We start from the raw sequence: 22,326 nt of genomic DNA, 5'->3' as shown, positions 1-22,326 counted from the left end.
ATTTTTAGCATCTCTTTTCAAAGTCTAGTGATTTATTCATACATTATGACTGATAAGACAAGCTTGTACTTCTAACATTATAAATTAAGTGGAAAATATAGTTTCATATGGCTGAAGGAAGAAAATACTGTCAAGTGACACTGATTTGTGAATTTAGAATGATAAAATCTGGTTTTATTGTGAGTTAATCTCTCAGTAGAACATACGTTTAGAAATGCTTATACCCACTTATTAAATAAAGCTTATTTTATTAGACTTCTTAGAAACCTTTGGATGGTTTTGTTAAAGGTGTACAAACTACTGATGCAGTTGCTTTTGTTGTCCACAGGTTGATGGACTTAATTCTCTTCACTCTGTAAAAGCTAGTGCTAACCGATTTACAAAAACAAGTCAGGGCAGAAGCTGGAACACTGGGAACGGGTCCCCTGATGCAATCTGTTTTTCAGTAGACAAACCTGGAATAGTTGTAGTTGGTTTCTCTGTCTATGGAGGAGGTGGAATTCATGAATATGAATTAGAGGTCTTGGTTGATGATGTAAGTATCACCCTTTCAGCATTTATCCTGATTAGTGGGTTGTGTATCAGGATTTACCATTGTCATAGTATGATGGGTCCATACCTTCAGGGGTTTACTAGATCAATTACAGATGAATGACACTAAAGAAACTGAAAAAGGCTGGCCACAGTGGCTCACACCTGTAATCTCAGCACTTTGAGATGCTGAGGCAGGTGGATGACTTGAGCACAGGAGTTTGAGACCAGCCTAGGCAGCATGACAAAACCCCATCTCTATGAAAAATACAAATATTAGCTGAGTGTGGTGGTGCACGCCTGTAATCCCAGCTACTCTGGAGGCTGAGGTGGGAGGATCACTTGAGCCCGGGAGGTTGAGGCTACAGTGAGCCATAATCATGCCACTGCACTCAAGCCTGGGCAGCAGAGTGAGACCCTGTCTCAAAAAAAGAAAGAAAGAAAAGAAACTGAAAGATAATGATTTTACCTCATTGCTTGTGTTCCATCTTTCCACCTTGGATCACTACTGCTTATATTTTTTGTACTTTCAGAAAGAGAAAGATTTAAAGTGGAATTAAAGACTAAAATTTATTTAGCTAAGTCCCTGATGACAAGTCTTGAGTAGTTTTTTTTTTATATTGTAATTTTTCAAGAAACACAATGTTCAGATGTCATAGAGTACTAATTCAGCTATATCTTTCTAATCCATTCTCTAAAATTACTTAAAGTACCGGAGTTTTATTAAAATAGGACAGAAAGGGGTAGCATGTAAATCATTGCCTAGTAAATAGCAAGTTTATCTCTATCTCTAACTTGATTTTTTTGTTTCCTTTTTTTTTTTTTAGAGTGAACATGCTGGAGATTCAACTCATTCCCACAGATGGACATCTCTGGAATTAGTGAAAGGAACTTACACAACAGATGACTCACCCAGTGATATAGCTGAAATCAGACTTGACAAAGTGGTTCCTTTAAAGGTAGTTTCAACTGTATGTTTCTATTGTGAATAAGAAGAATTATTATGTAGTTAAAATAGTGAAGAGTATTCCATGAATTTTGTTTGTTAGATACAGCTATTCGTAAGTTATCCTTTATATGGTAGGTACTTCAGATATTTATGGAGTACCTACTATGTACCTGATGTTGTACCACATTATATTATATTTTTGTATAATGTTTCTTAAAGTCTGGAGTAGTAGGAAGCTTTGTAGTCAAACAGATTAAACTCTGGATACCTGCTGTTCCAACATACTAGCTTTAAGACACTGAGTTCATTATTTAACCACTTTGAGACTTATCTGTAGATTGGAAAGAATAATACCTGCATTGTAGTATTCTTGAGATTAAATAATAGAAATAAAACACCTGCCTCAGTGTCTAGCACAGTATGAAAAATAAGCATTAGCCCTGTCTTTTCTTCTCTTATTGTTGTTTTGTTGTTTTGTTTTGCTTTTGTTCTTTTTTTTTTTTTTTTTTTGAGATGGAGTCTCACTCTGTCGCCCAGGCTGGAGTGCAGTGGCATGATCTTGGCTCACTGCAACCTCCACGTCCTGGATTTAAATGATTCTCCTGCATCAGCCTCCCGAGTAGCTGGGATTACAGCCACGTGCCACCATACCCAGTTAATTTTGTATTTTTAGTAGAGAGGGGCTTCGCTGTGTTGACCAGGCTGGTCTCGAACTCCTGCCCTCAAGTGATCCACCCCCGTCAACCTCCCAGAGTTCTGGGATTACAGGCGTGAGCCACCACACCCAGCCTATTTTCTAACAATATTTGGCAAAATAGAGAAATTTTACCACATCAAAGTAATTATAAATGTTAAAGTAACATTAAAGTATTTCTGAATTCAACTGAAATAAATTTCATTATAGGACAAAATTTTGGATAAGATCGGTACATGAGAGATTTCATCAGGAAGAATTTAGATACTGAAAAACCAAAAAGCTTTTATTGTGAAATTTATATCATGGTTCATAAAGCATTAGTTTCTATAGCTCACATTTTCAAAGTACAGTGCATTATATTTTGGACAGCTTTTTTCCTGTGGGTTTTTTTTTCTCATGTCTGTTTGCCTATAAATTTCTATCTCTGAGTTTTTCTTAAAAATATAGCAGAGTCACCCTTATTTTTTTCTCACATCTAAAATTATTTTAAAAGTTAAACTAGTCAAGGAAAAGTATCAGCTTATGCAATTAAAATCTCGTATTGCTGGGCACAGTAGCTCACACCTGTAATCTCAGCACTTTTGAGACACCAGGGAGGGAGGATCACTTGAGCTTGGGAGTTTGAGGCCAGACTGGGCAGTATAGTCAGACCTTATCTCTACAGAAACACCTTAAAAAATTGGCTGAGTGTGATGGAACGCACCAGTGGGAGAATTGCTTGAGCCCAGGAAGAGGAGGCCACATTGAGCCAGGATTGCACCACTGCACTCCCAGCTGGGTGACAGAGCAAGATCCTGTCTCAGAAAAAAAAAAAAAGAAAAATTATTATGGCTAATATTCTAGCAGTAAAATTACGAGCAGGCACTAGTTACATTGGTTGTGTTCAGACCTAGTTCCATCACTTACTAGCTGTGTGACTTAGAACAAATTACTTAACTTCTCTGAACCTCAGATTCCTCATCTGTAAAATAGGGATAATAATGATACTTACCTCATGAAGCCATTTTAAGGATTAATTGAATTCCATAAAGTACTTAGGACAGTTGCTTTTATGCAACAGGCATTCAGTAAATATTAGCTGTCATCATGTTTGATTCATTAAAAACTTGTATCATCTGTAAATATGATAAGAAATTTCAGTATATTTGCCTATTTTACTGCTAGAGTTCTTTTTGTATATCCTCTGTACATTGTGAATAAATGTAAACATGTTTTACATCTTTATAATGAAGGAAAATGTTAAATATGCTGTGCGCTTGAGGAACTATGGAAGCCGTACAGCCAATGGAGATGGAGGAATGACCACAGTTCAGTGCCCTGATGGTGTGACGTTCACATTCAGCACGTGCAGCTTGAGCAGTAATGGCACAAACCAAACCCGAGGACAGATCCCACAGATACTCTACTATAGGTGGGTGAATGTATAGAGATAAGGGAAATAGTTTACAGTGGTAGAACATACACAGTCTATTACCAGGTAAAATTGCTAAGTGGATAATTATAATTAAATTATACAGTGTATCTTCTTAGCACATACTCGTACAAATTCATATAAAGAAATCTTTTAATATATAAATTCAGTGTTTGCTACAAAAGTGAATGCTTTATAATATTTTTGCTGTTATTTCTTCAATATCATTGAAATGTTTGTGCACTGGGCATATGTGCTGTTGCTGTCACTCTATAATTTCTGGTCTGCAATTTCAAATTTAAAGGGTATTCATTTCTTTTTATAAAATGCCTCAAACTAATGATCAGATAGACTGTACTCAGATAGTGGTGTTGCCTTGATCCTGTTGGCCAGTCACAGAATATTTTGATGTCTGTGAATCTTGGACCTGCCCTGTCTAACCCCTGGGGCCCTAGAATATATAATAGTGTGTTTCTTACAATGTTTTTAACAAAAACCATTCCTTATGTAAACCGTGGAAAATAAAAGAATGATAACAACCCTCAGGTTAAAAAAAATCTTTTAAATACACATTTCTCACTGAGTCTGAATTTTTCTTGTAGTGGTGAAGCTGATATCTTAGGTAGTCATGAGTACCGTTTGCTACATTTGTCCTCAGCCTGACTTAGCATTAAATCACTGAATTTCCGTATCACTTTCAGAGGCTTGCTGCTTCCTCTGTTTCCTTCATAAAGAGTCTAGGGATGGTGCCTAGGTAGATAGTATAAAATAATTTCCCTAGATATAGATTTTCTGCTTCCTCTTTCCATGAGAAATAGAATAGAAATAGCAGGCAGTAAATAGCTATGTAGTTCAGTGTTGCTGCTGAAATATAAAAGCTGTCTAGTCTTTTGCCCCAGTCAAGAAAAACTTTCTGTTCCATAAGCACTACAATAAATAGTACATTATTCTCTTTCTTAAACTATGGATTAAAAACTCTGTTATGCATACAAGTTACATACTTCAGAAAGCTGGAGAGCCACTAACAGCATCTGCCATCCAAACTTTGTATCTTATACAAAATACAGTATTTTGAGTATTTTCTTGTTTTCTATAAAGCTTTAAATACCCTTAGCTTTAAATTTTTAAAAAATGAAAAATACTAAAGTCCTTTAGTTTTAAATACCATCCTGCTCTGATAGCTCCCAAGTTTACATCCCTAGCCTTCATGACCTCTGAACCCCGGACTCCAGGTCTTTCTCTGACATCTTCATTTGGATGACACTAGTGGAGGTGGTGTTAGTTACTGTGTGCCAGGCTGTGCTTTGAGTGTGTTACCTGTGTTATCTCAGCTTGTCCTCGCAGTAACCCCAGGAAGTAGGTACTTTTCTTATCTGTGTTTCACAGATGATAGAACTGAGACACTGGGTAGTCCAGAGTCACACCTCTGGTAAATTATGCTACTGCGACCTGTGGGCAGGAAGTCAGATTTCAGGTGATACACCCTTAACCAGTATGCTGCACATTCTGTTTAAGGACGTTCGCTATAGTTGGCTAGTAAACATCTGAGGTTTCATGTGGCCAGAATATTCATCTCCCACAGTTACAGCCAGACACCTTGGCGTCATTCTTGACTTCTCTTTCCCTCATACCTACACCTAGGTCATCAAGAAGTCCTGTCAGCTGTACTTTTAAAATGTCCTAAATCTGGTCTTTTCTTCTACCTCCATATTTAATAGTCTAGACCAAGCCACTGCAACCTCTACCTGCTAACTGTAATGAGCCTCTAAACTAGTCTCCCTCCTTTCACTGTTGGTCTCGTACAATCAGTTCTCCACAGCACAGTCAGTGATCTGATAAAATCATACCAAGTTCCACCCTTACTCCAAACCCAGCTTCCCATTCCCATACCAGTATAAAATGTTATTATGTTGCCTACAAACCTTACACAGTTTGACTCCTGTTTCCCTTCCCACCCATCACCCTTCACTCCTTCTCCTTTTCTTCTAGCCATACGTGTCTTCATTCTGTTCCTTGAATTCACTAGTGTGTTCCTTTTGCCCTGACAGTTTTCCCTCAGCTCTTCGCATGAGTCTTTAAAAAAAAAAAAAAAAAAAATTCCTGTCAGCTGAGCGCGGCGATTCACTTCTATAATCCCAGCACTTTGGGGTGGATCACGAGGTCAGGAGTTCGAAACCATCCTGGCCAACATGGTGAAACCCCATCTCTACTAAAAACAAAAATTAGCCGGGCGTGAGGTGCATGCCTATAATCTCAGCTATTTGGGAGGCCGAGGGAGGAGAATCGCGTGAACCTGGGAGGCAGAGGTTGCAGTGAGCCAAGATCGTGCCACTGCACTCCAGCCTGGGCGACAGAGCAAGACTCTGTCTCGAATAGATAAATAATTAAATTAATTAATTCAGGTCTTTGTTAAATATGAGTTCCTCAGAGAACTGATCTTATTTAAAATAACACCCTTCCCTTTATGCCCTATGCTGCTTTATTTTTCTTCAAAGCCCTTATCATTCCCTATAATTATATAGTTGCATGTTTACTTTTTTAACTTTAAAAAAACTATGAATTAAATGAGGATCTCAGATCCTGGATGATTTCTGGCATTGGATCATGTTTTACTTACCATTGTAAAATAATCTCATGTTTGCTCATGCTACAGGAGTGAATTCGATGGAGATTTACAATCCCAACTTCTGAGTAAAGCCAATGAAGAAGATAAAAACTGTAGCAGAGCGCTGTCTGTTGTAAGCACTGTTGTTCGAGCCTCTAAGGACCTCCTGCACAGAGCTCTTGCTGTGGATGGTAAGACTTTTTCTTTCCCAATAGTCAGATTTTAGATTCTTTATTCGCTAAATTTTTGCATAGAACTATTGAAGAGGAACCTTCTATTATACAATTGTGTAGAATCTTAAGTGTTTTCTTTATTTATAGATCCACACGTGCATTAATTTTGGATAAGTCACACTCTCCATACTGTAACACAGAATTATTTAGAATGCTCAAAAGGAGTTATCATATATTCTTATTTGCTTAGTTAATTTAGTAAAAGAAAAATTGTATTTGGTTTAAACTGGGTCTTTAGTCTTCTTTTAGTAGTCAAAAAGCTTTTTCTTCCTCTCTGTTCTGTTTCCAGTAATGTATCACTATCCACCCAAAACTCTGGGGAACCGTAACCATCTCCTCAGAGGCACTTGTCTAAATTCAGCTCTAGGAGTTTTCCCCTAAAAACTCTCTAGTTTGTATTCTCCTCTCTCTCAGTTCTTCCCTTGCCATCGTTTAGGCTGCCATGGTGCAAGTACATGTCATTTTGTAATATAGGGATAATACCCAATAATGTCACTGCTACCTTTCCCCCATTCTCCATCTAGCTGTTTAGTTATTCTTCACACTGGCACCAGAGTTATCATTATGAAAACATTGTTATGGCCGGGCACGGTGGCTCATGCCTGTAATCCCAGCACTTTGGGAGACTGAGGCGGGCGGATCACAAGGTCAGGAGTTTGAGACCAGCCTGACCAACATGGTGAAACCGCATCTCTACTAAAAATGCAAAAAATAGCCGGGCATGGTGGCAGGTGCCTGTAATCCTAGCTATTCAGGAAGCAGAGGCAAGAGAATAGCTTGAATCCGGGAGGCGGAGGCTGCAGTGAGCCGAGATCGTGCCACTGCACTCCAGCCTGGGTGACAGAGTGAGACTCCATCTCAAAAAAAAAAAAGAAAAACAAAATTGTTACCGCCACCTCCTTACTGTATAACGTTAATTCCTAATCCTAGTTTAACATCAGAACAACCTGGAAAGCTTGCTGAAAATAAAGACTGTTGGGTCTATCCCCAGGGCTTGAAGCTAGGTTAAAAAACTGTTTTTTAAATAAGTGTGCAGCCTGTTGTGATGTCACAGCAGACCTAGGAATCAGTATTTGGGAGAATAATTGGCGTATAAAATAAAGATCTTCACAGTATAGGCTTAGCTTATCTTTCCAGCACCATGTTCATGGATAACTGAGTAAAATGTTAATCAATAAAGTGCTTTTCTTGGAAAAACAGAAAGCCATATAGCTTAATAACAGTAAATGTTTTTGGAGTGCTGAATATGTGAGGTGTTGTTCTCAAGTGCTTTACGTATATTACCTTGTTTAATCTTCACAACATCCAAATGGGGAATACTGTTGTGATCCTAAGTTACAGATTAAGTAATTTGCCTAATGTCACTGATAGAGCCATGTTTGGTGCCAGAATGGTAATTTAAATAAAGGCTCCATTACCCTAGGTTCTGATTCCAGCTCTATCATTTTACAGGTACGTGTATTAAGTATTTTGGGTAAGATACTTAAACACTGTGTGCCATGGTTTTCCTTTCTAAAAATTGGGGATAATAAAAGTTTCTTATTGTGAGTATTAGTTGAGATAAGGCATGTATTCTAAAAAGCCTTCAGAATAGTATCAGGCCCTTGACAAGCACCCAATTAGTGTCAACTATAGTTTCGCTCAAAAGAACAGAATATAGATTTAGTATGGCATGTATACAGTACAATGAAATTACATTCTAACTGTAGTTTTAATGCCTTTTATGCGTTTTTTAGCTGACGACATTCCGGAACTGCTGAGTTCTTCCAGTCTGTTTTCCATGCTGCTCCCCCTTATTATAGCCTACATAGGACCAGTAGCTGCTGCTATTCCCAAGGTGTGTAATTTAATTCTATAACTTTGAATGTTTTTTTAAAATACCTTTTAAAAACAAAGACTTTGTGTCTTGTCTTTACAAAAACTTGCATCTTTGAGGCATCTGGGATATAGGTAACAAGCAGAGAGAGATACTAATTATTATACTTCTCTGTTCTTCTTAGTATTGTTTACTGGATTGCTGTGCTTATTTGTTGGCTTTACATTTGAAGAATTTGTGAATGAGAAATAGATTTTAGAAATTTTAGAAATATGATATGTAAGGAAAGATTATGTTAACTGAGATTTTTCAAATTTATAAAGTTGATGCCAGATGGTCTTCATTAATAACAATAGCAATCTTAAAGGACAAGAGCGTTTTAAAACAGTGACATATTCAAGAGATGGAAGAAATGATAAACTATTGATTCTTTGGCATAATTAAGTAAAACGTGATTTACTTCAGATCATGAAAAAACAAAAGTGTTTAAAAATATAGATTTAGATATTGTCATGTAACATCTAAGATAAATCTTTTTTTAATCAATTGAACAGATTTCTCTTTGAACAAAAACTTAACTAGTAGAAAATTTAGACAGAAATTGTTATTAGAGTAACCAATAATTATTGTAATTCATAATTTTAGAACTACTTTCACATGTATCTCATTTAACCATATTTTTATATGTGTACTAGGTGGCTGTGGAAGTCTTTGGCCTTGTCCAACAATTGCTTCCGTCAGTTGCCATTTTGAATCAGAAGTATGCACCCCCTGCCTTCAACCCTAATCAGTCGACAGATAGCACCACAGGAAACCAGCCTGAACAGGGCCTCTCTGCTTGTACCACCTCCAATCACTATGCTGTCATAGAGAGTGAGCACCCGTATAAACCTGCCTGTGTGATGCACTACAAGGTAGGCACCAGTTCTTAGTGTGATTCGACTGTAAAACTTGGTGTGAGGTTCTCTGATGATATCTTAAAGAATGCCTGGCCTGCATTTATGAGTGTAGCTTCTTTTATAGTATTTACATATAGAGAATCAGCAGGTGATTAGGCATTGTTGGATATACAGAATAATTTAAGACGGAATTTTTATCTCAAAGATGATAAAATTTTATTGGTTTATGAGGGTTGTTCTGAAATCTGCCTACAAGTATAGTGTGGTATATAATGCTAAACTTCATGCTGTGATTTGTGATAGTAGTAGATATAAGCATTAACAATTTAAATTATATTTTTTGAACTAGCATTATTTGTACCACAGCCTGAGCTCTGAAAATTTACAACCCCAATGTAAGATTTAAAGTAGTCTATACATAATGTTAAAAAAACTATGTATAAAATGATTATAAATTTAGTGTTATTAGAGAGTGTTCAAAATCCATGTTCTTTGTTTTTTCATTGTATCATGCAAATTAAGGAAGAAAAGGATAAATTTATATTTTGTGTGCTTGTAAAATATTCCACTTTTCATGGTAGAAGCTATTAAGCGTCTGTAGAGGTAAATAGGCTAGTACAGTGCACTTGTTTATCCATCTCCCGGATTCAGCAGTGTCAACTCTTAGACCTGTCTTATTTATTCCCTACCTGCTTCCTAACCCTCCTGTATTGTTTTAAAGCACATTTATAATACTTACTGACACAATGTCTCCAAAATATAAGGACCCTTAAAAATAACCATAGTATTATCACACTGAAAAAAAACAATTTAATGTCTTCAAACATCATGTAAATTTTTAATAATTTGAGTTAGAATCCATGTAAGATCATACATTGTGATTAGTATGTCTCTTAAGTCCCCTTTAATCTTAAGTTCCTTTAAATCTGTAAGACTCCCTCTGTCTCTCTCTTTTTTTGTTCCCTTGAGTTCTATTTGTTGAAGAAACTGGATCCTATATGTTTGTTAGATGGGAGCCTCTTCAGCTTACCTGCTGGGTCTTTCAGGCACACCCCTTGCAGTCATTCCTAGCTTCCTTGCTTTCTGGTAGGATAAGATGTTCCAGGCTCCTTTTATATGTTTAATGCCTCAGACTTGGAACAAACCATTTTTTCCAAGTGTCCTAATTTCTGTTATACATACACACACACATGTTATGTTTACATATGTATATATATATAAATGTGTATATGTTTATGTATAGATTTATGTGTATGTATAGTTTTTAAAAGATAAAATACCTCATGAGTTTATACCGTTGATACTAATTCAAAATAAGGACAACAGACACACCTCAGTCTCCTTTCTCCTACATCTAAAATTCCTATTAGTGACACTGGGAATATCAGAATTCAAAAATCATTTAAATTATTTCATTTGGGGGAGGTGTGTGTGTGTGTTGTCTTTGAAGTATATCCCATCTAAATGTATGGTCACATTACTGTGTTTAAATCTAGTTGGAATGCTCCCTCTTTGCGTGATTATGCGTTCATTGGATATACACTTATAGAGTCGTTTAATTTTAGAGTTTAGGAATTGCTTTTTAAATTTGGATTTTGTTTTAGAATTCTTTAAATACTTACATAGTTTGAAGTCAAATTTATGAAACAAATCTAGCTTTCATCTCTGTCCTCATCACTCTGTTCCTCCTTCTCTGTCATAGGTAACATTTTATTCTATTTTTAATTTTGTAGTTTATCCTGTTGTGTCATTTAATAAAAGCATAGACACATATACACATACAGATGCAGATGTGTGTGTTTGTATGTCTATATATCTGTATTCATGTTGCCTTGCCTATTGGCCTCAGGTGACATTCCCAGAATGTGTGAGGTGGATGACAATCGAATTTGACCCTCAGTGTGGTACTGCACAGTCAGAAGATGTCCTTCGTTTGTTGATTCCTGTCAGAACTTTTCAGAATTCAGGATATGGACCAAAATTGACATCTGTTCATGAAAATCTTAATTCTTGGATAGAATTAAAGAAATTTTCAGGATCCTCTGGGTGGCCTACTATGGTTTTGGTGTTGCCAGGTAAGTTTTTCTTTCATTCTGTTTTATGTGGTAAAATAAGTGCATTTATGTATATTGAGTAGGGGTGTATCATTGAAAATGTTTATCTAATTTTTAGAGAAATTTATTAAAGACCTACCATGTATCTGGATTGCATTTGAGGAATAAATAAGATACCCTGGGCAAGGGGCACAGCCTGATCCAAGTTTCGGAGAAGACAGTGTTTTAAGGATTTTGTGAAAAGAAGATTAGCTTGACCAAAGCAGAGTGTTAACGTTGAGGAGCAACCAGCTAGCTGTGTAGTTGGGGCCAAATTATAGAAAACAATGGATTAAATTTTTTATTTTCCCAGAAAGTGCTAAATTTTCAGAACTTAATGAAGGACTGAAGTCCTTCCTTGTAAGAGAATTTGTGAACCACTTTCTTGTGTGAAAAGTTGTGTGAAAGCTGTTTCAGTTGGCTTGAGGGTATGTGTGAACGGGAGCGTCGGAGCATACAAGCACAGTTGTTATTGCTGGTACTGTGCTTTTCTTTAAAAGAAAGTTATTTAAGTAAGTTTTTAAAACTATGCTTTAAAACTTACCGTTTGTTGCATTCTTAACCGGTTAACTAGGACTACTCTTGTTATCCTTCAAACTAATAGGCAATTTCAATTCAGAAACTTCTTCTTTCCACTCTGACCACCTATTTGTTTGTTTGTTTGGGAAAAGATCAGAAAAAGACACATGCCAGGGTAGAGGACTGCCCACTTTGAAAAACAAAAAGGCTAACGTCAGTATTTGACAAATAATTGAAAAATGATTGCCCATGTAACTTAAGTACTTTATTAAGCAGGGGAGTTTGATTATGAAAAAAAGTAACAATTTATTTGCGATAGACCTGTTGTTTCTAGTGTTATTTTGGTACAATTTCCTCAAGTAGATATAGGAACGCTCCCCGCCACAAGTCTATTTAAGTTATGTAGTATATGATGTGTGTTTCTGCCTATCTTGTGATAAAAGAGAAAGTCCATTGGATATAAGAGGGAAATTTTAATAAAATTGTTTCAGAGTTTGAACTCAATTCTGGCATTTTTATTAGGAAATGAGGCCCTTTTTTCATTGGAGACCGCATCAGATTATGTGAAAGATGACAAAGCTTCTTTCTATGGTTTTAAGTGTTTTGCAATTGGATATGAATTTAGCCCTGGACCTGATGAGGTAAGAATGAATTGTCTTTTCATTCTTTTAAGGAAGATTGTGTTTCTAAGGGCTAGTGAGTTGTGCTTCTAACTGACTTAAATTGTACTGTTGCCTCTATTCAAAAAGTCGGGGCCAGGTGCAGTGGCTCACACCTGTAATTGCAGCACTTTGGGAGGTGAGAGAAACCCTTGAGGCCAGTTTGAGACCAGCCTAGGCAATATATCGAAATCCTTTCTCTACAAAAAAATGAAAAGAAATTAGTTTTGACCTAGGGGTGTATAATTCTAAATATTTTGTAGTTTAATTATGTGCAGTGGTCTGTTTTGCTACTTTTAATACATGAAGAGGATGGAGTTTGTGCAACATGACCCAGCCTTTGGAGTGTAGTTATACCTGCCCTGAACCTGCTCAGTTGGCTATACCTTTCTGAGTAAACGGTTGAACCTGTTTTCACAAAGGGACTGTCATCTTGTCTAAATGTTTTAAATCATACAATAAAATAAAACCGAGGACAAAGTGGACCAAAGTAATGAATGAACAGTTATTTGGACAATGAACCTTTAAACCTGAACCTTACAACCAGCCTGAGATAAAACATTGAGTGTTAAAACATCTCCTCTCAATTTAACCATTAGCTTCACGTGCTTCCTTCTGATTTCAAAAGTAATGCTTGAATTCAAATCACATTTTGCTGATAATCCATATTATCATTCAAACATTTTTAAAGCAGCAAATTTTATGCAATTCCATAGGGAGTCATCCAGCTGGAAAAAGAATTAGCCAATCTTGGTGGGGTTTGTGCGGCAGCTCTGATGAAGAAGGACCTAGCACTGCCTATTGGTAAGTGTGGCCAATGTTGGATGTTGTGATAGGGTTTTGTTTTGTTTGTATTTTGAGAGTAGAATGTATGTATTATAAAAGGTCTGAAAATAGATTTGCAAAATATTCATGAGCAATAACTGCTTCATGTACTGGTAATTTGAGTTTGTCTAAGAGACTGAAGGGTATCCTCTGGCCTTTTTAAATTTACACACGTACATGGACACCCTTTTTATGCATATACATGCTTTGAGCCAGGGGGTATAGTGTGTATGTTCAGCCAAGCACTGAATATATAGTATTAAACCAAAAATTCTAGATATTTCTTAAATATTCTAGTGGAAATATCAAGTAGATAACTGAATATTCATTGTCTAGATCAGAGGACAGGTAGATAGAAATGTAATTGAATATGCTCATTATTTAAAGATATGGGACTGTATGAAAGATATGCTAGAGAATGTAGATAAGAAAGAGAAGATAGCTTAGGATTAAAGCTGTGACTTACCAAAATTTCAAAGATGTACAGAACAGGAAGAGGAGGCTGCAAATGAGACTGCGAAGGAACAGTCAGTGAAGGAGGAGAAAAACCAGGAGAGGGGATGTTCCTGGGATTTTGGCATGCTCTGAGAAGTGCATTAAAATCTGTCATTGGACTTGAAGACTTGTTGGTTGCTTGTATATGCAATAAGAAATATGTTAGTAAAATGAGAGAACTGTAAGTCATTTCAGAGTAGAGAGGGAGAATGGAAAGTAAGGAAGGGCGGTCCATTTGAATTTAGATATCTCTTTTTTTTTTTTTTTTTTTTTTTTTTTTTTTTTTTTTTTGAGACGGAGTCTCGCTCTTGCCGCCCAGGCTGGAGTGCAGATCTCAGCTCACTGCAAGCTCCGCCCCCGGGTTCCCGCCATTCTCCTGCCTCAGCCTCCCGAGGAGCTGGGACTACAGACGCCCGCCACCGCGCCCGGCTCGTTTTTTGTATTTTTAGTAGAGACGGGGTTTCACCGTGTTAGCCAGGATGGTCTCGATCTCCTAACCTCGTGATCCGCCCGTCTCGGCCTCCCAAAGTGCTGGGATTACAGGCTTGAGCCACCGCGCCCGGCCTAGATATCTCTTTAGAAGAATGTTTCACTGGAGCAGAACAGAGATGAGGCAGTGGCAGAAATGGTACTTTTTTTATATGAAGCAAATTTGTATGATCCACGATTAATCTATAATCAAGGGAGTAAAGTTGAAAATAAAAATGCTTACTGATTCTATAATGTTTATACATGGTTTAAAGTTTTATTTTCTTACCCCCCCCACCAAAATCCATCTTTACTCCTTCCTTTAAGACTACCCTTCCCACTATTATTTTTTCCTCCCTTTTCTGCCTCTGACTTTCCTTCTTTATTACGTTTTCTCTTCCTGGTCCCTTTTATTCTTCTTCATTCCTTTTCTCCCAGTTAATATTGGTATGTATGTGCGGAAATGAGACCTTGTATTATATCCACATGAGGAAAATTGCTAGCAACCTATTTTTGTCAATAGCTGTTAAAGTTTACCTTATATATACTTTTTGACTTAAAAAAAGTTTATACATATTTGCACAAATACTCAAAAAGTATATGTTGAAGGATGGATTAATATAGCAGTGCTTGTGATTGTAAAACCCAGAACCAACCAAAATGTCTTTCAGTTGGGAACCTGTTAAATAAGTAATGGCATACCCATTCAGTGGCAGTCTGTGCAGCTCTTTGAAAAAGTAGACCTATATGGCCTAACAAGGAAAGCTGTCCAAATTATATTAAGTGAGAAAAGCAAGTTGCAGAAGAGGGTCCCATTTTTGCATACATTATTCTGTATATTACAAAAGAGTATGTTGTGGCTCACACCTGTAATCCGAGCACTTTGGGAGCCTGAGGCGGGTGGATCACGAGGTCAGGAGATTGAGACCATCCTGGCTAACACGGTGAAACCCCGTCTCTACTAAAAATACAAAAATTAGCTGGGCATGGTAGCACACGCCTGTAGTCCCAGCTACTCGGGAGGCTGAGGCAAGAGAATCACTTGAACCTGGGAGGTGAAGGTTGCCGTGAGCCGAGATCGCGCCACTGCACTCCAGCCTGGGCGACAGAGTGAGATTCCATCTCAAAAGAAAAAAAAAGAGTATGTTTGTGTGTGGTTGAAACACATATACATTTTTGGTTTGTTTGCACACCAAGTTTCTAGAACAACACATAAGCTGTTGACAGTGGATAGTTTTAAGGGGGCATGGCACTGGTTAGAGATTTCGAATTTTTTGTTCTACACTTCTATACAATTTGAGTATTTCACCTTGAACAAGTATTACTTTATTAGTAACATTTAATAATGTCAAAGAAAGATCAACAAATATGTTCTTTATTAATTAATAAAGGAGAAAGTGGCTAGGGGATGCAGTCACTGCCTTTTATTTTTCTGTGAGTCCCTGTCATTTACTAAAGTTATAGCTCTTCTATAAGGCAACCAAAATATAAAGGCTCAGATTTGAAATAATTTGCTCCCTCTTTTTTTAGACAAAACGAATACACTAAGTTCAGAAAGTATACATTTATATTCATAAATGTAGGATATATCTTTGGCAAATCACCCATGGGTGCTTCTTGAGTATTGCCTTGAGAATTGTAGTATATTCCCACTGAAAATATCTTATATATTAAAATGTATGCTGCTGGGATTTTTTCCAGAATCACAAATCTTTTCAATCTGGAATAACAGAATTATTTAAAAAAAAAAAAAAAAAAGTGTAATGAATGCAAAGAACTAGAAAATTAAACTAAACTAAGTATTGACATGTTTTAGTAAAACGTTTTATTCGCACAACAGGTAATGAATTAGAAGAAGACCTTGAAATTCTTGAAGAGGCTGCATTGCAGGTATTGTCCCAAATGTTTTAAGGATAAACTTTGTACATTAATTTAAAAAGTATTATCACTCAGATCAGCCTATTTATCTTGACCATTGGGTCCATTCATTAAGTACTTCACTCTATTCATTGGCATTATAGATATAAATAACTTATAATTGCTCCCTTTGGTGGGAGAAACCCATGTGAGCCCTATGTATTTGGTGGGTAATTGACTCTGGAGTTAGACAAAAATCCTTTGGGAGAAAAAACAAATCAAGTGCCAAGGGTGCAAAGGATGGCTTGCAGAGCTGTGGCCATTTAAACTGCATCTTGAAAGAATTTTTTTTTCTCTTTTTTTCTTTTTTTTTTTTTTTGCCAGCTAGAGAAAGGGGAAAGACATTTCACAAAGGATGTATAGTTGTGTTATAGGAAGCAGCAAAAGGTGAGGTCAGTACAGTTGGTGAGCTCAGTCTGTGACAAACCAGTATATCATATTAAGTGGTTAGGGCTAATTGCCTGTGGACAATTAGGAGCCATCATTTGTTGTTTTTATTACTGTTTGCTTTACCTTTTTTGCTCGTTTAGGCATTAACTAGCACATTTGACTCTGAATGGAAATACATGAGTATTGTATTTCAGTGCAGTACCCTTTTGGATCTGTTACATCAACCTAATATTTCTTAAAATTGCTTAGAGATGACTATATTGTATTCTTACTTCATTAGTCTGACTTTAGCTGGCTAGTAATCTGTAATAGGATGGAAGTATCAGAATCTGTAGGCATCATTTGTCAAATTGTAATACCTACTTAGGCCAAACCAGAGATTCTGATGTACTGCTAAGTGAGCACCGTTGGTTACCACACACTGAGAACATCAGTGATGGGGAAAATTTTGCATCTAGCAATGGTGTGAAGATAGAAGAAAAGTTGAGAGTCTCTCAGCTGGATCAGTGGTGCTCAGACCCTAGGATTTGATAGATTTGTAAAATTTTCCAAAAATATTTTTCCTGAGAACTTATTAGGTAAAAACACTCTTTAAAAATGTACTACTTATTATCAGCAATGTCTTATAAAATAAAAGACATTTTAATAGCCCCAGATGGAAAGGTCTTAGAATGGAAGACTCTATTATATCCTTAGTTTTTCTAATTCGGCCATGGATCAGAGAACTTTGAGCCCACATTTGGAAAACACCAATTTAGATCATACTTATTTTCTGTACTAGGTATATGTAGTTAGTAGTAGTGATTTAAATAATATCTGTAGAGCACTTGATAGGTTTCAGCATCTTTAATATTATCTCTCTGTTTTTGTTTTGTTTTGTTTTTTTGAGACGGAGTCTCGGTCTGTCGCCCGGGCTGGAGTGCAGTGGCCGGATCTCAGCTCACTGCAAGCTCCGCCTCCCAGGTTTACGCCATTCTCCTGCCTCAGCCTCCCAAGTAGCTGGGACTACAGGCGCCTGCCACCTCGCCCGGCTAGTTTTTTGTATTTTTTTTTTTTTTAGTTGAGACGGGGTTTCACGGTGTTAGCCAGGATGGTCTTGATCTCCTGACCTCGTGATCCGCCCGTCTCGGCCTCCCAAAGTGCTGGGATTACAGGCTTGAGCCACAGCGCCCGGCCTATCTCTCTGTTTTTGTAATTACACTTTGAAATCAATGTTAGGTCTTGCATCTTACAATTATAATAACTGAAGTTCAAAGAAGTTTTGTGACTTCTTGAAGACTCAGATGGGAAACAAAGGCTGGTACCCAGTCCTTGTAATTGCTAAGGCTAGTGTTTACATTTTATTTATTTCCTGAGATGAATTAAAGTGGTAATAATGAAAACATTTATTTCATGTTTATCAAGCACTATTTTAAACATTTTGTGCATTTTTAACTCCCCACAGCAACCCAATGAATTAAAAAGTTTTATCTCCATTTACAAATGCATAGAGCATTTAGGCAGTTCACCCACAATCACACAGCTAGTGAGCAATTGCATTGGGATTTGTTCGCTGGCAGTTCGGTGACAAAAGAAACCCTGTCTCATTAGCTGGGCCTGGTGGCACATGCCTATAATCCCAGCTACTCAGGAGGCTGAAGCAGGAGAATTGCTTGAACCCGGGAGTTGGAGGTTGCAGTGAGCCGAGATCACACCATTGCACTCCAGCCCAGGCAACAAGAGTGAAATGCCATCTCAAAACAAAACAAAACAAACAAACAAACAAAAAAAGTTCATGATTTTGAGCACTGTCTTCTGATCATAGGGAGCTGTAGTGTGTCAGTAATGTTAAGAAACTTCTGAGTTTTAAAAAGCCACTGGCATCTTATGTGTATTCTTTTTTTACAGTTAAATCTTTGTACCTTAAGATTCAAAAATAAAAATTAATTCAACAGATATATAATAAACAATATGTGTCAGGCAACATTCTAGTTAAAGGAGAACTGTCAAAGAGTTTCTATTAGTCCGTTTTCACACTGCTATAAAGAACTTCCTGAGGCTGGGTAATTTATAAAGAAAAGAGATTTAATTGAGTCACAGTTCCCTACATGGCTGAGGAGGCCTCAGGAAACTTACAATCATGACAGAAGGCAAAAGGGAAGCAAGGCATGTCTTACATGGCAGCAAGAGAGAGAGAAGGGGAAAAGCCTCCGGACTTATCAAACAACCAGATCTTGTAAGGACAACAGCAAGGGGGAAATCTGCCCCCATGATTCAATCACTTCCCACCAGGTCACTCCCCCAACACGTGGAGATTATAATTCAAGTTAAGATTCGGGTGGGGACACAGAACCAAACCATATCAGAGTTCATATATTGTTTATAATTTCAGGGATTATTATGGCATATAAAGTGTCATCTAGGCCAGATATGGAGAGATCTTTATTATGTTACTGTTCAAGAAAAAAAAAAAAAAATGATGTCCCAAATTGCCTATCTCTTTGGCATGTAAGGTAGTTTTTGTGATAATCTAACATGTATTAAACACTTACTGTTTGTTAGGCAATGTATTATATATTTTATATGCATTATTTAGTTTAAATTTTATAATAACTGTATAAAAGAGAGATTATTTACCACCAGTTTATATAGTTTACAGATTCAGGGATGGTAACTTTTTAGCTTAAGAGCACACAGCAAATAATTTGTCCAAAGCCAGGATTTGAACTTAAGTCTATTTGATTCCAAAGATGATTATTTTTGAAACTGCATAATTTCAAATGTGATAGTACTAGAAATGTAATTATTTTCTATGAAAAAAATTTTTTGGAATTTATTTTATAGTCAGTAAAAAGTTTTTAGAGTTTCAGCATTTAAAACAAACCTTTCCAAAAACGTAAGACTTACTTGTCAGATAGGTGAAACCTAAAATTTGTTTTATCTGCCTCTTCTTCTTAACTTTAATAAGGCTTAGACAGGCTAATGAGGTTTGCGTGCTGCCACAATCAGGTTTCCACTCACTTTTACCCAAGTCAAGACCTTGGTGCCCACCCACCCAAGAGAACAGCCACACCTTACTCATGATAGCTGCCTGTAAGGGGAACTTTAAAAGAGGGAAGCTGGGTGCAGTGGCTCAGGCTTGTAATCCCAGCACTTTGATAGGCCAAGGTGGGAGGAATGCTTGAGGCCAGGAGTTCAAGACCAGCCTGGACAACATAGCAAGACCCCATCTCTACAAAAAGTTTTTTAAAAAATTAGCCAGCCATGGTGGCATATGCCTGTAGTCCCAGCTACTTGGGAGGTTGAGGCAGAAGGATCGCTTAAGCCCAGGAGGTCGAGGCTGCAGTGGGCTATGATGCCACCACTGTACTCCAGCCTGGGTAACAGAGTAAGGCCTTGTCTCAAAAAGAAAAAAGAGGGAGACATCCACAGCTGCTGACAGAAGGGAGCTCTGGCCCTGAAAAATGAGGACGTAACACATAGAGGACTGGCGTGGGAGGAGATATACCATTTTATCCAGCATGCAGATCTCTGACAAGGCATTTATTTTTGAGGGAGGAAAGAAACGAGAAATATTGTCTCATAATTTTTCTCCTAGGAATTTCCTATTCTGTGGGTTAAAAGAAGGAACAGTGGGGTATGTGGAGAAAATGATTTCTCTGTAAAGGCCTGTCTAAAAGTATCTGCATGTTGAAAAATTACATGTAATTAAAGTTTTATTTTAAAATATATATAAATATTCTTTTTTACTTAACAGGTGTGCAAAACCCATTCTGGAATTCTTGGAAAGGGTCTAGCTCTTTCTCATTCACCAACTATATTAGAAGCACTTGAGGGAAATTTACCACTCCAAATCCAAAGCAATGAACAGTCTTTTCTGGATGATTTTATTGCCTGTGTCCCAGGATCAAGTGGTGGAAGGCTTGCAAGGTAAATGTACTTTAAGTTACGTACTTTATTTTAGGGCTTTCATCTTTCATCATTTCTGAAAGAGGGGAGTCATTAGAATATTAAAGTGCTACCTTAAAAAAGTCTGGTTTGCCGGGCACAGTGGCTCACGCCTGTAATCCCAGCACTTTGGGAGGCCGAGGCGGGCAGATCACAAGGTCAGGAGATCGAGACCATCCTGGCTAACACGGTGAAACCCTGACTCTATTAAAAATACAAAAAAAAAAAAAAAAAAAACCATTAGCCAGGCGTGGTGGTGGACGCCTGTAGTCCCAGCTACTCAGGAGGCTGAGGCAGGAGAATGGCGTGAACCCAAGAGGCGGAGCTTGCAGTGAGCCGAGATCGCGCCACAGAACTCCAGCGTGGGTGACAAAGCGAGACTCCGTCTCAAAAAAAAAAAAAAAATTAAAAAGTCTGATTTATGTATATTTAACTTACTGAAATATAAAATGACAGTTAATATTTTTGTTTGGTAGTTTTTTGTTTGTTTGTTTGTTTGCTTTTGAGAGAGAGGGTCTCACTCTGTTGCCCAGGCTGGAATGCAGTGGCATGATCTCAGCTCACTGCAACCTCCACTTCCTGGACTCAAGTGATTCTTGTGCCTCAGCCTCCCAAGTAGCTGGGATTACAGATATGCCACCACACCTGGCTATTTTTCTTTTTTGTATTTTCTGTAGAAACAGAGTTTCACCATGTTGCCCAGGTTGGAATAGTTATGATAGTATATGATAAGACTCAGTGTGATGGCTCATGCCTGTAATCCCAATACTTTAGTAGGCTGAGGCAAGTGGATTGCTAGAGCAAAGGAGTTGGAGACCAGTCTGGCCAACATGGCGAAACCCTGTCTCTACAAAAAATACAAAAATTAGCCAGGCATGGTGGCACACTCCTGTAGTCCCAGCTACTTGGAGGCTGAGGTGGAAGGATTGCTCAAACCCTGGAGGCAGAGGTTGCTGTGATTATGCCAGTGCAATCCATGGTGAAACCCTGGCTCTGCAAAAAATAAAAACATTAAGCATGGTGGCACACATCTGTAGTCCCAGCTACTTGGAGGCTGAGGTGGGAGGGTGGCTCAAAGCCTGGAGGCAGAGGTTGCTGTGATTGTGCCACTGCAATCCAACTTGGGCAACGGCGCAAGACCCTGTCTCAAAAAAAAAATGAATTAATTAAATTAAATGTATTATAGTTGTTAATTGATTATTTTTGTTGCTTTTTGTTTGTAGGATGAAAAGGGACAAAAATATTTTGGCCTCCCTGATTTTACTAGTAAAAAAATAAAAAATAAAAATCCCAACTTTTTTCTGGTTTTAATTTTAAAATTGCAGAGATTACTCTTTAGTTTTTAAAAATCACAAAATAGTGATTGGAGAGGAATATCCAATCACTTAAGTCAGCCTCACTACTATACTGTGCAGATATTTTTACGTAATGCATGGTAGAATTACTTATTACTCAGCTCACAGGACAACTTGAATGTGTAGATTACAGAATGAATTCAGGAATGGACATCACAAATTACAGAACATTGATGCATTTTAGGTGGAAAGCAAGGTAATGAGGAAGATAGTTGAGAAACTGTGATAAAAAGTTGGGCAGTACACCTTGAACCTGGCTGCTGTCAGGCAAGCAGAGGGCCATTTCTACCCCTGCTTTTACAGAGACATTGCTTTTTCCAGGCTTCCCGGATGGCAGAGTAAGGCGGAGCTCCTTCAGAGAGAGTGAGCCTGCTCAGGACTTCAAATTATACACAACCTACATCGTGTTCTTGGTGATTTTAAATTAGCCATAGTTAAAATTTCAAGTTTCCTGGTTTTAAAAAGTTTTTTATACTGTATTTAAATATCAGAAATCTCCTGTGCTTGGCATATTTTTTAAATGAATTTGTCCTTAAC

General features: G+C 37.5%; 1 protein-coding gene across 20 annotated transcripts in view; it reads left to right on the top strand.

The window, feature by feature from the left end:
* The window catches only part of MYCBP2 (MYC binding protein 2), a 1,055,480-nt gene that overhangs the window by 919,664 nt on the left and 113,490 nt on the right, over positions 1-22,326 (top strand). For all 20 annotated transcript variants that reach the window (XM_050766397.1, XM_050766404.1, XM_050766398.1 and 17 more), the window contains 11 exons: positions 329-535; positions 1,359-1,490; positions 3,410-3,588; positions 6,242-6,384; positions 8,163-8,263; positions 8,938-9,156; positions 10,991-11,216; positions 12,276-12,394; positions 13,129-13,216; positions 16,041-16,090; positions 20,244-20,416. In XM_050766397.1, coding sequence (XP_050622354.1) covers positions 329-535; positions 1,359-1,490; positions 3,410-3,588; positions 6,242-6,384; positions 8,163-8,263; positions 8,938-9,156; positions 10,991-11,216; positions 12,276-12,394; positions 13,129-13,216; positions 16,041-16,090; positions 20,244-20,416 — 1,637 coding nt within the window. The remainder of the gene's footprint in view (positions 1-328; positions 536-1,358; positions 1,491-3,409; positions 3,589-6,241; positions 6,385-8,162; positions 8,264-8,937; positions 9,157-10,990; positions 11,217-12,275; positions 12,395-13,128; positions 13,217-16,040; positions 16,091-20,243; positions 20,417-22,326) is intronic.

The sequence above is a fragment of the Macaca thibetana genome, chromosome 17, assembly GCF_024542745.1.
Source record: "Macaca thibetana thibetana isolate TM-01 chromosome 17, ASM2454274v1, whole genome shotgun sequence".
NCBI lineage: Eukaryota > Metazoa > Chordata > Mammalia > Primates > Cercopithecidae > Macaca > Macaca thibetana.
Note: the sequence above shows the minus strand (reverse complement) of the source record. Positions and strands in the feature narration are given on the sequence as shown.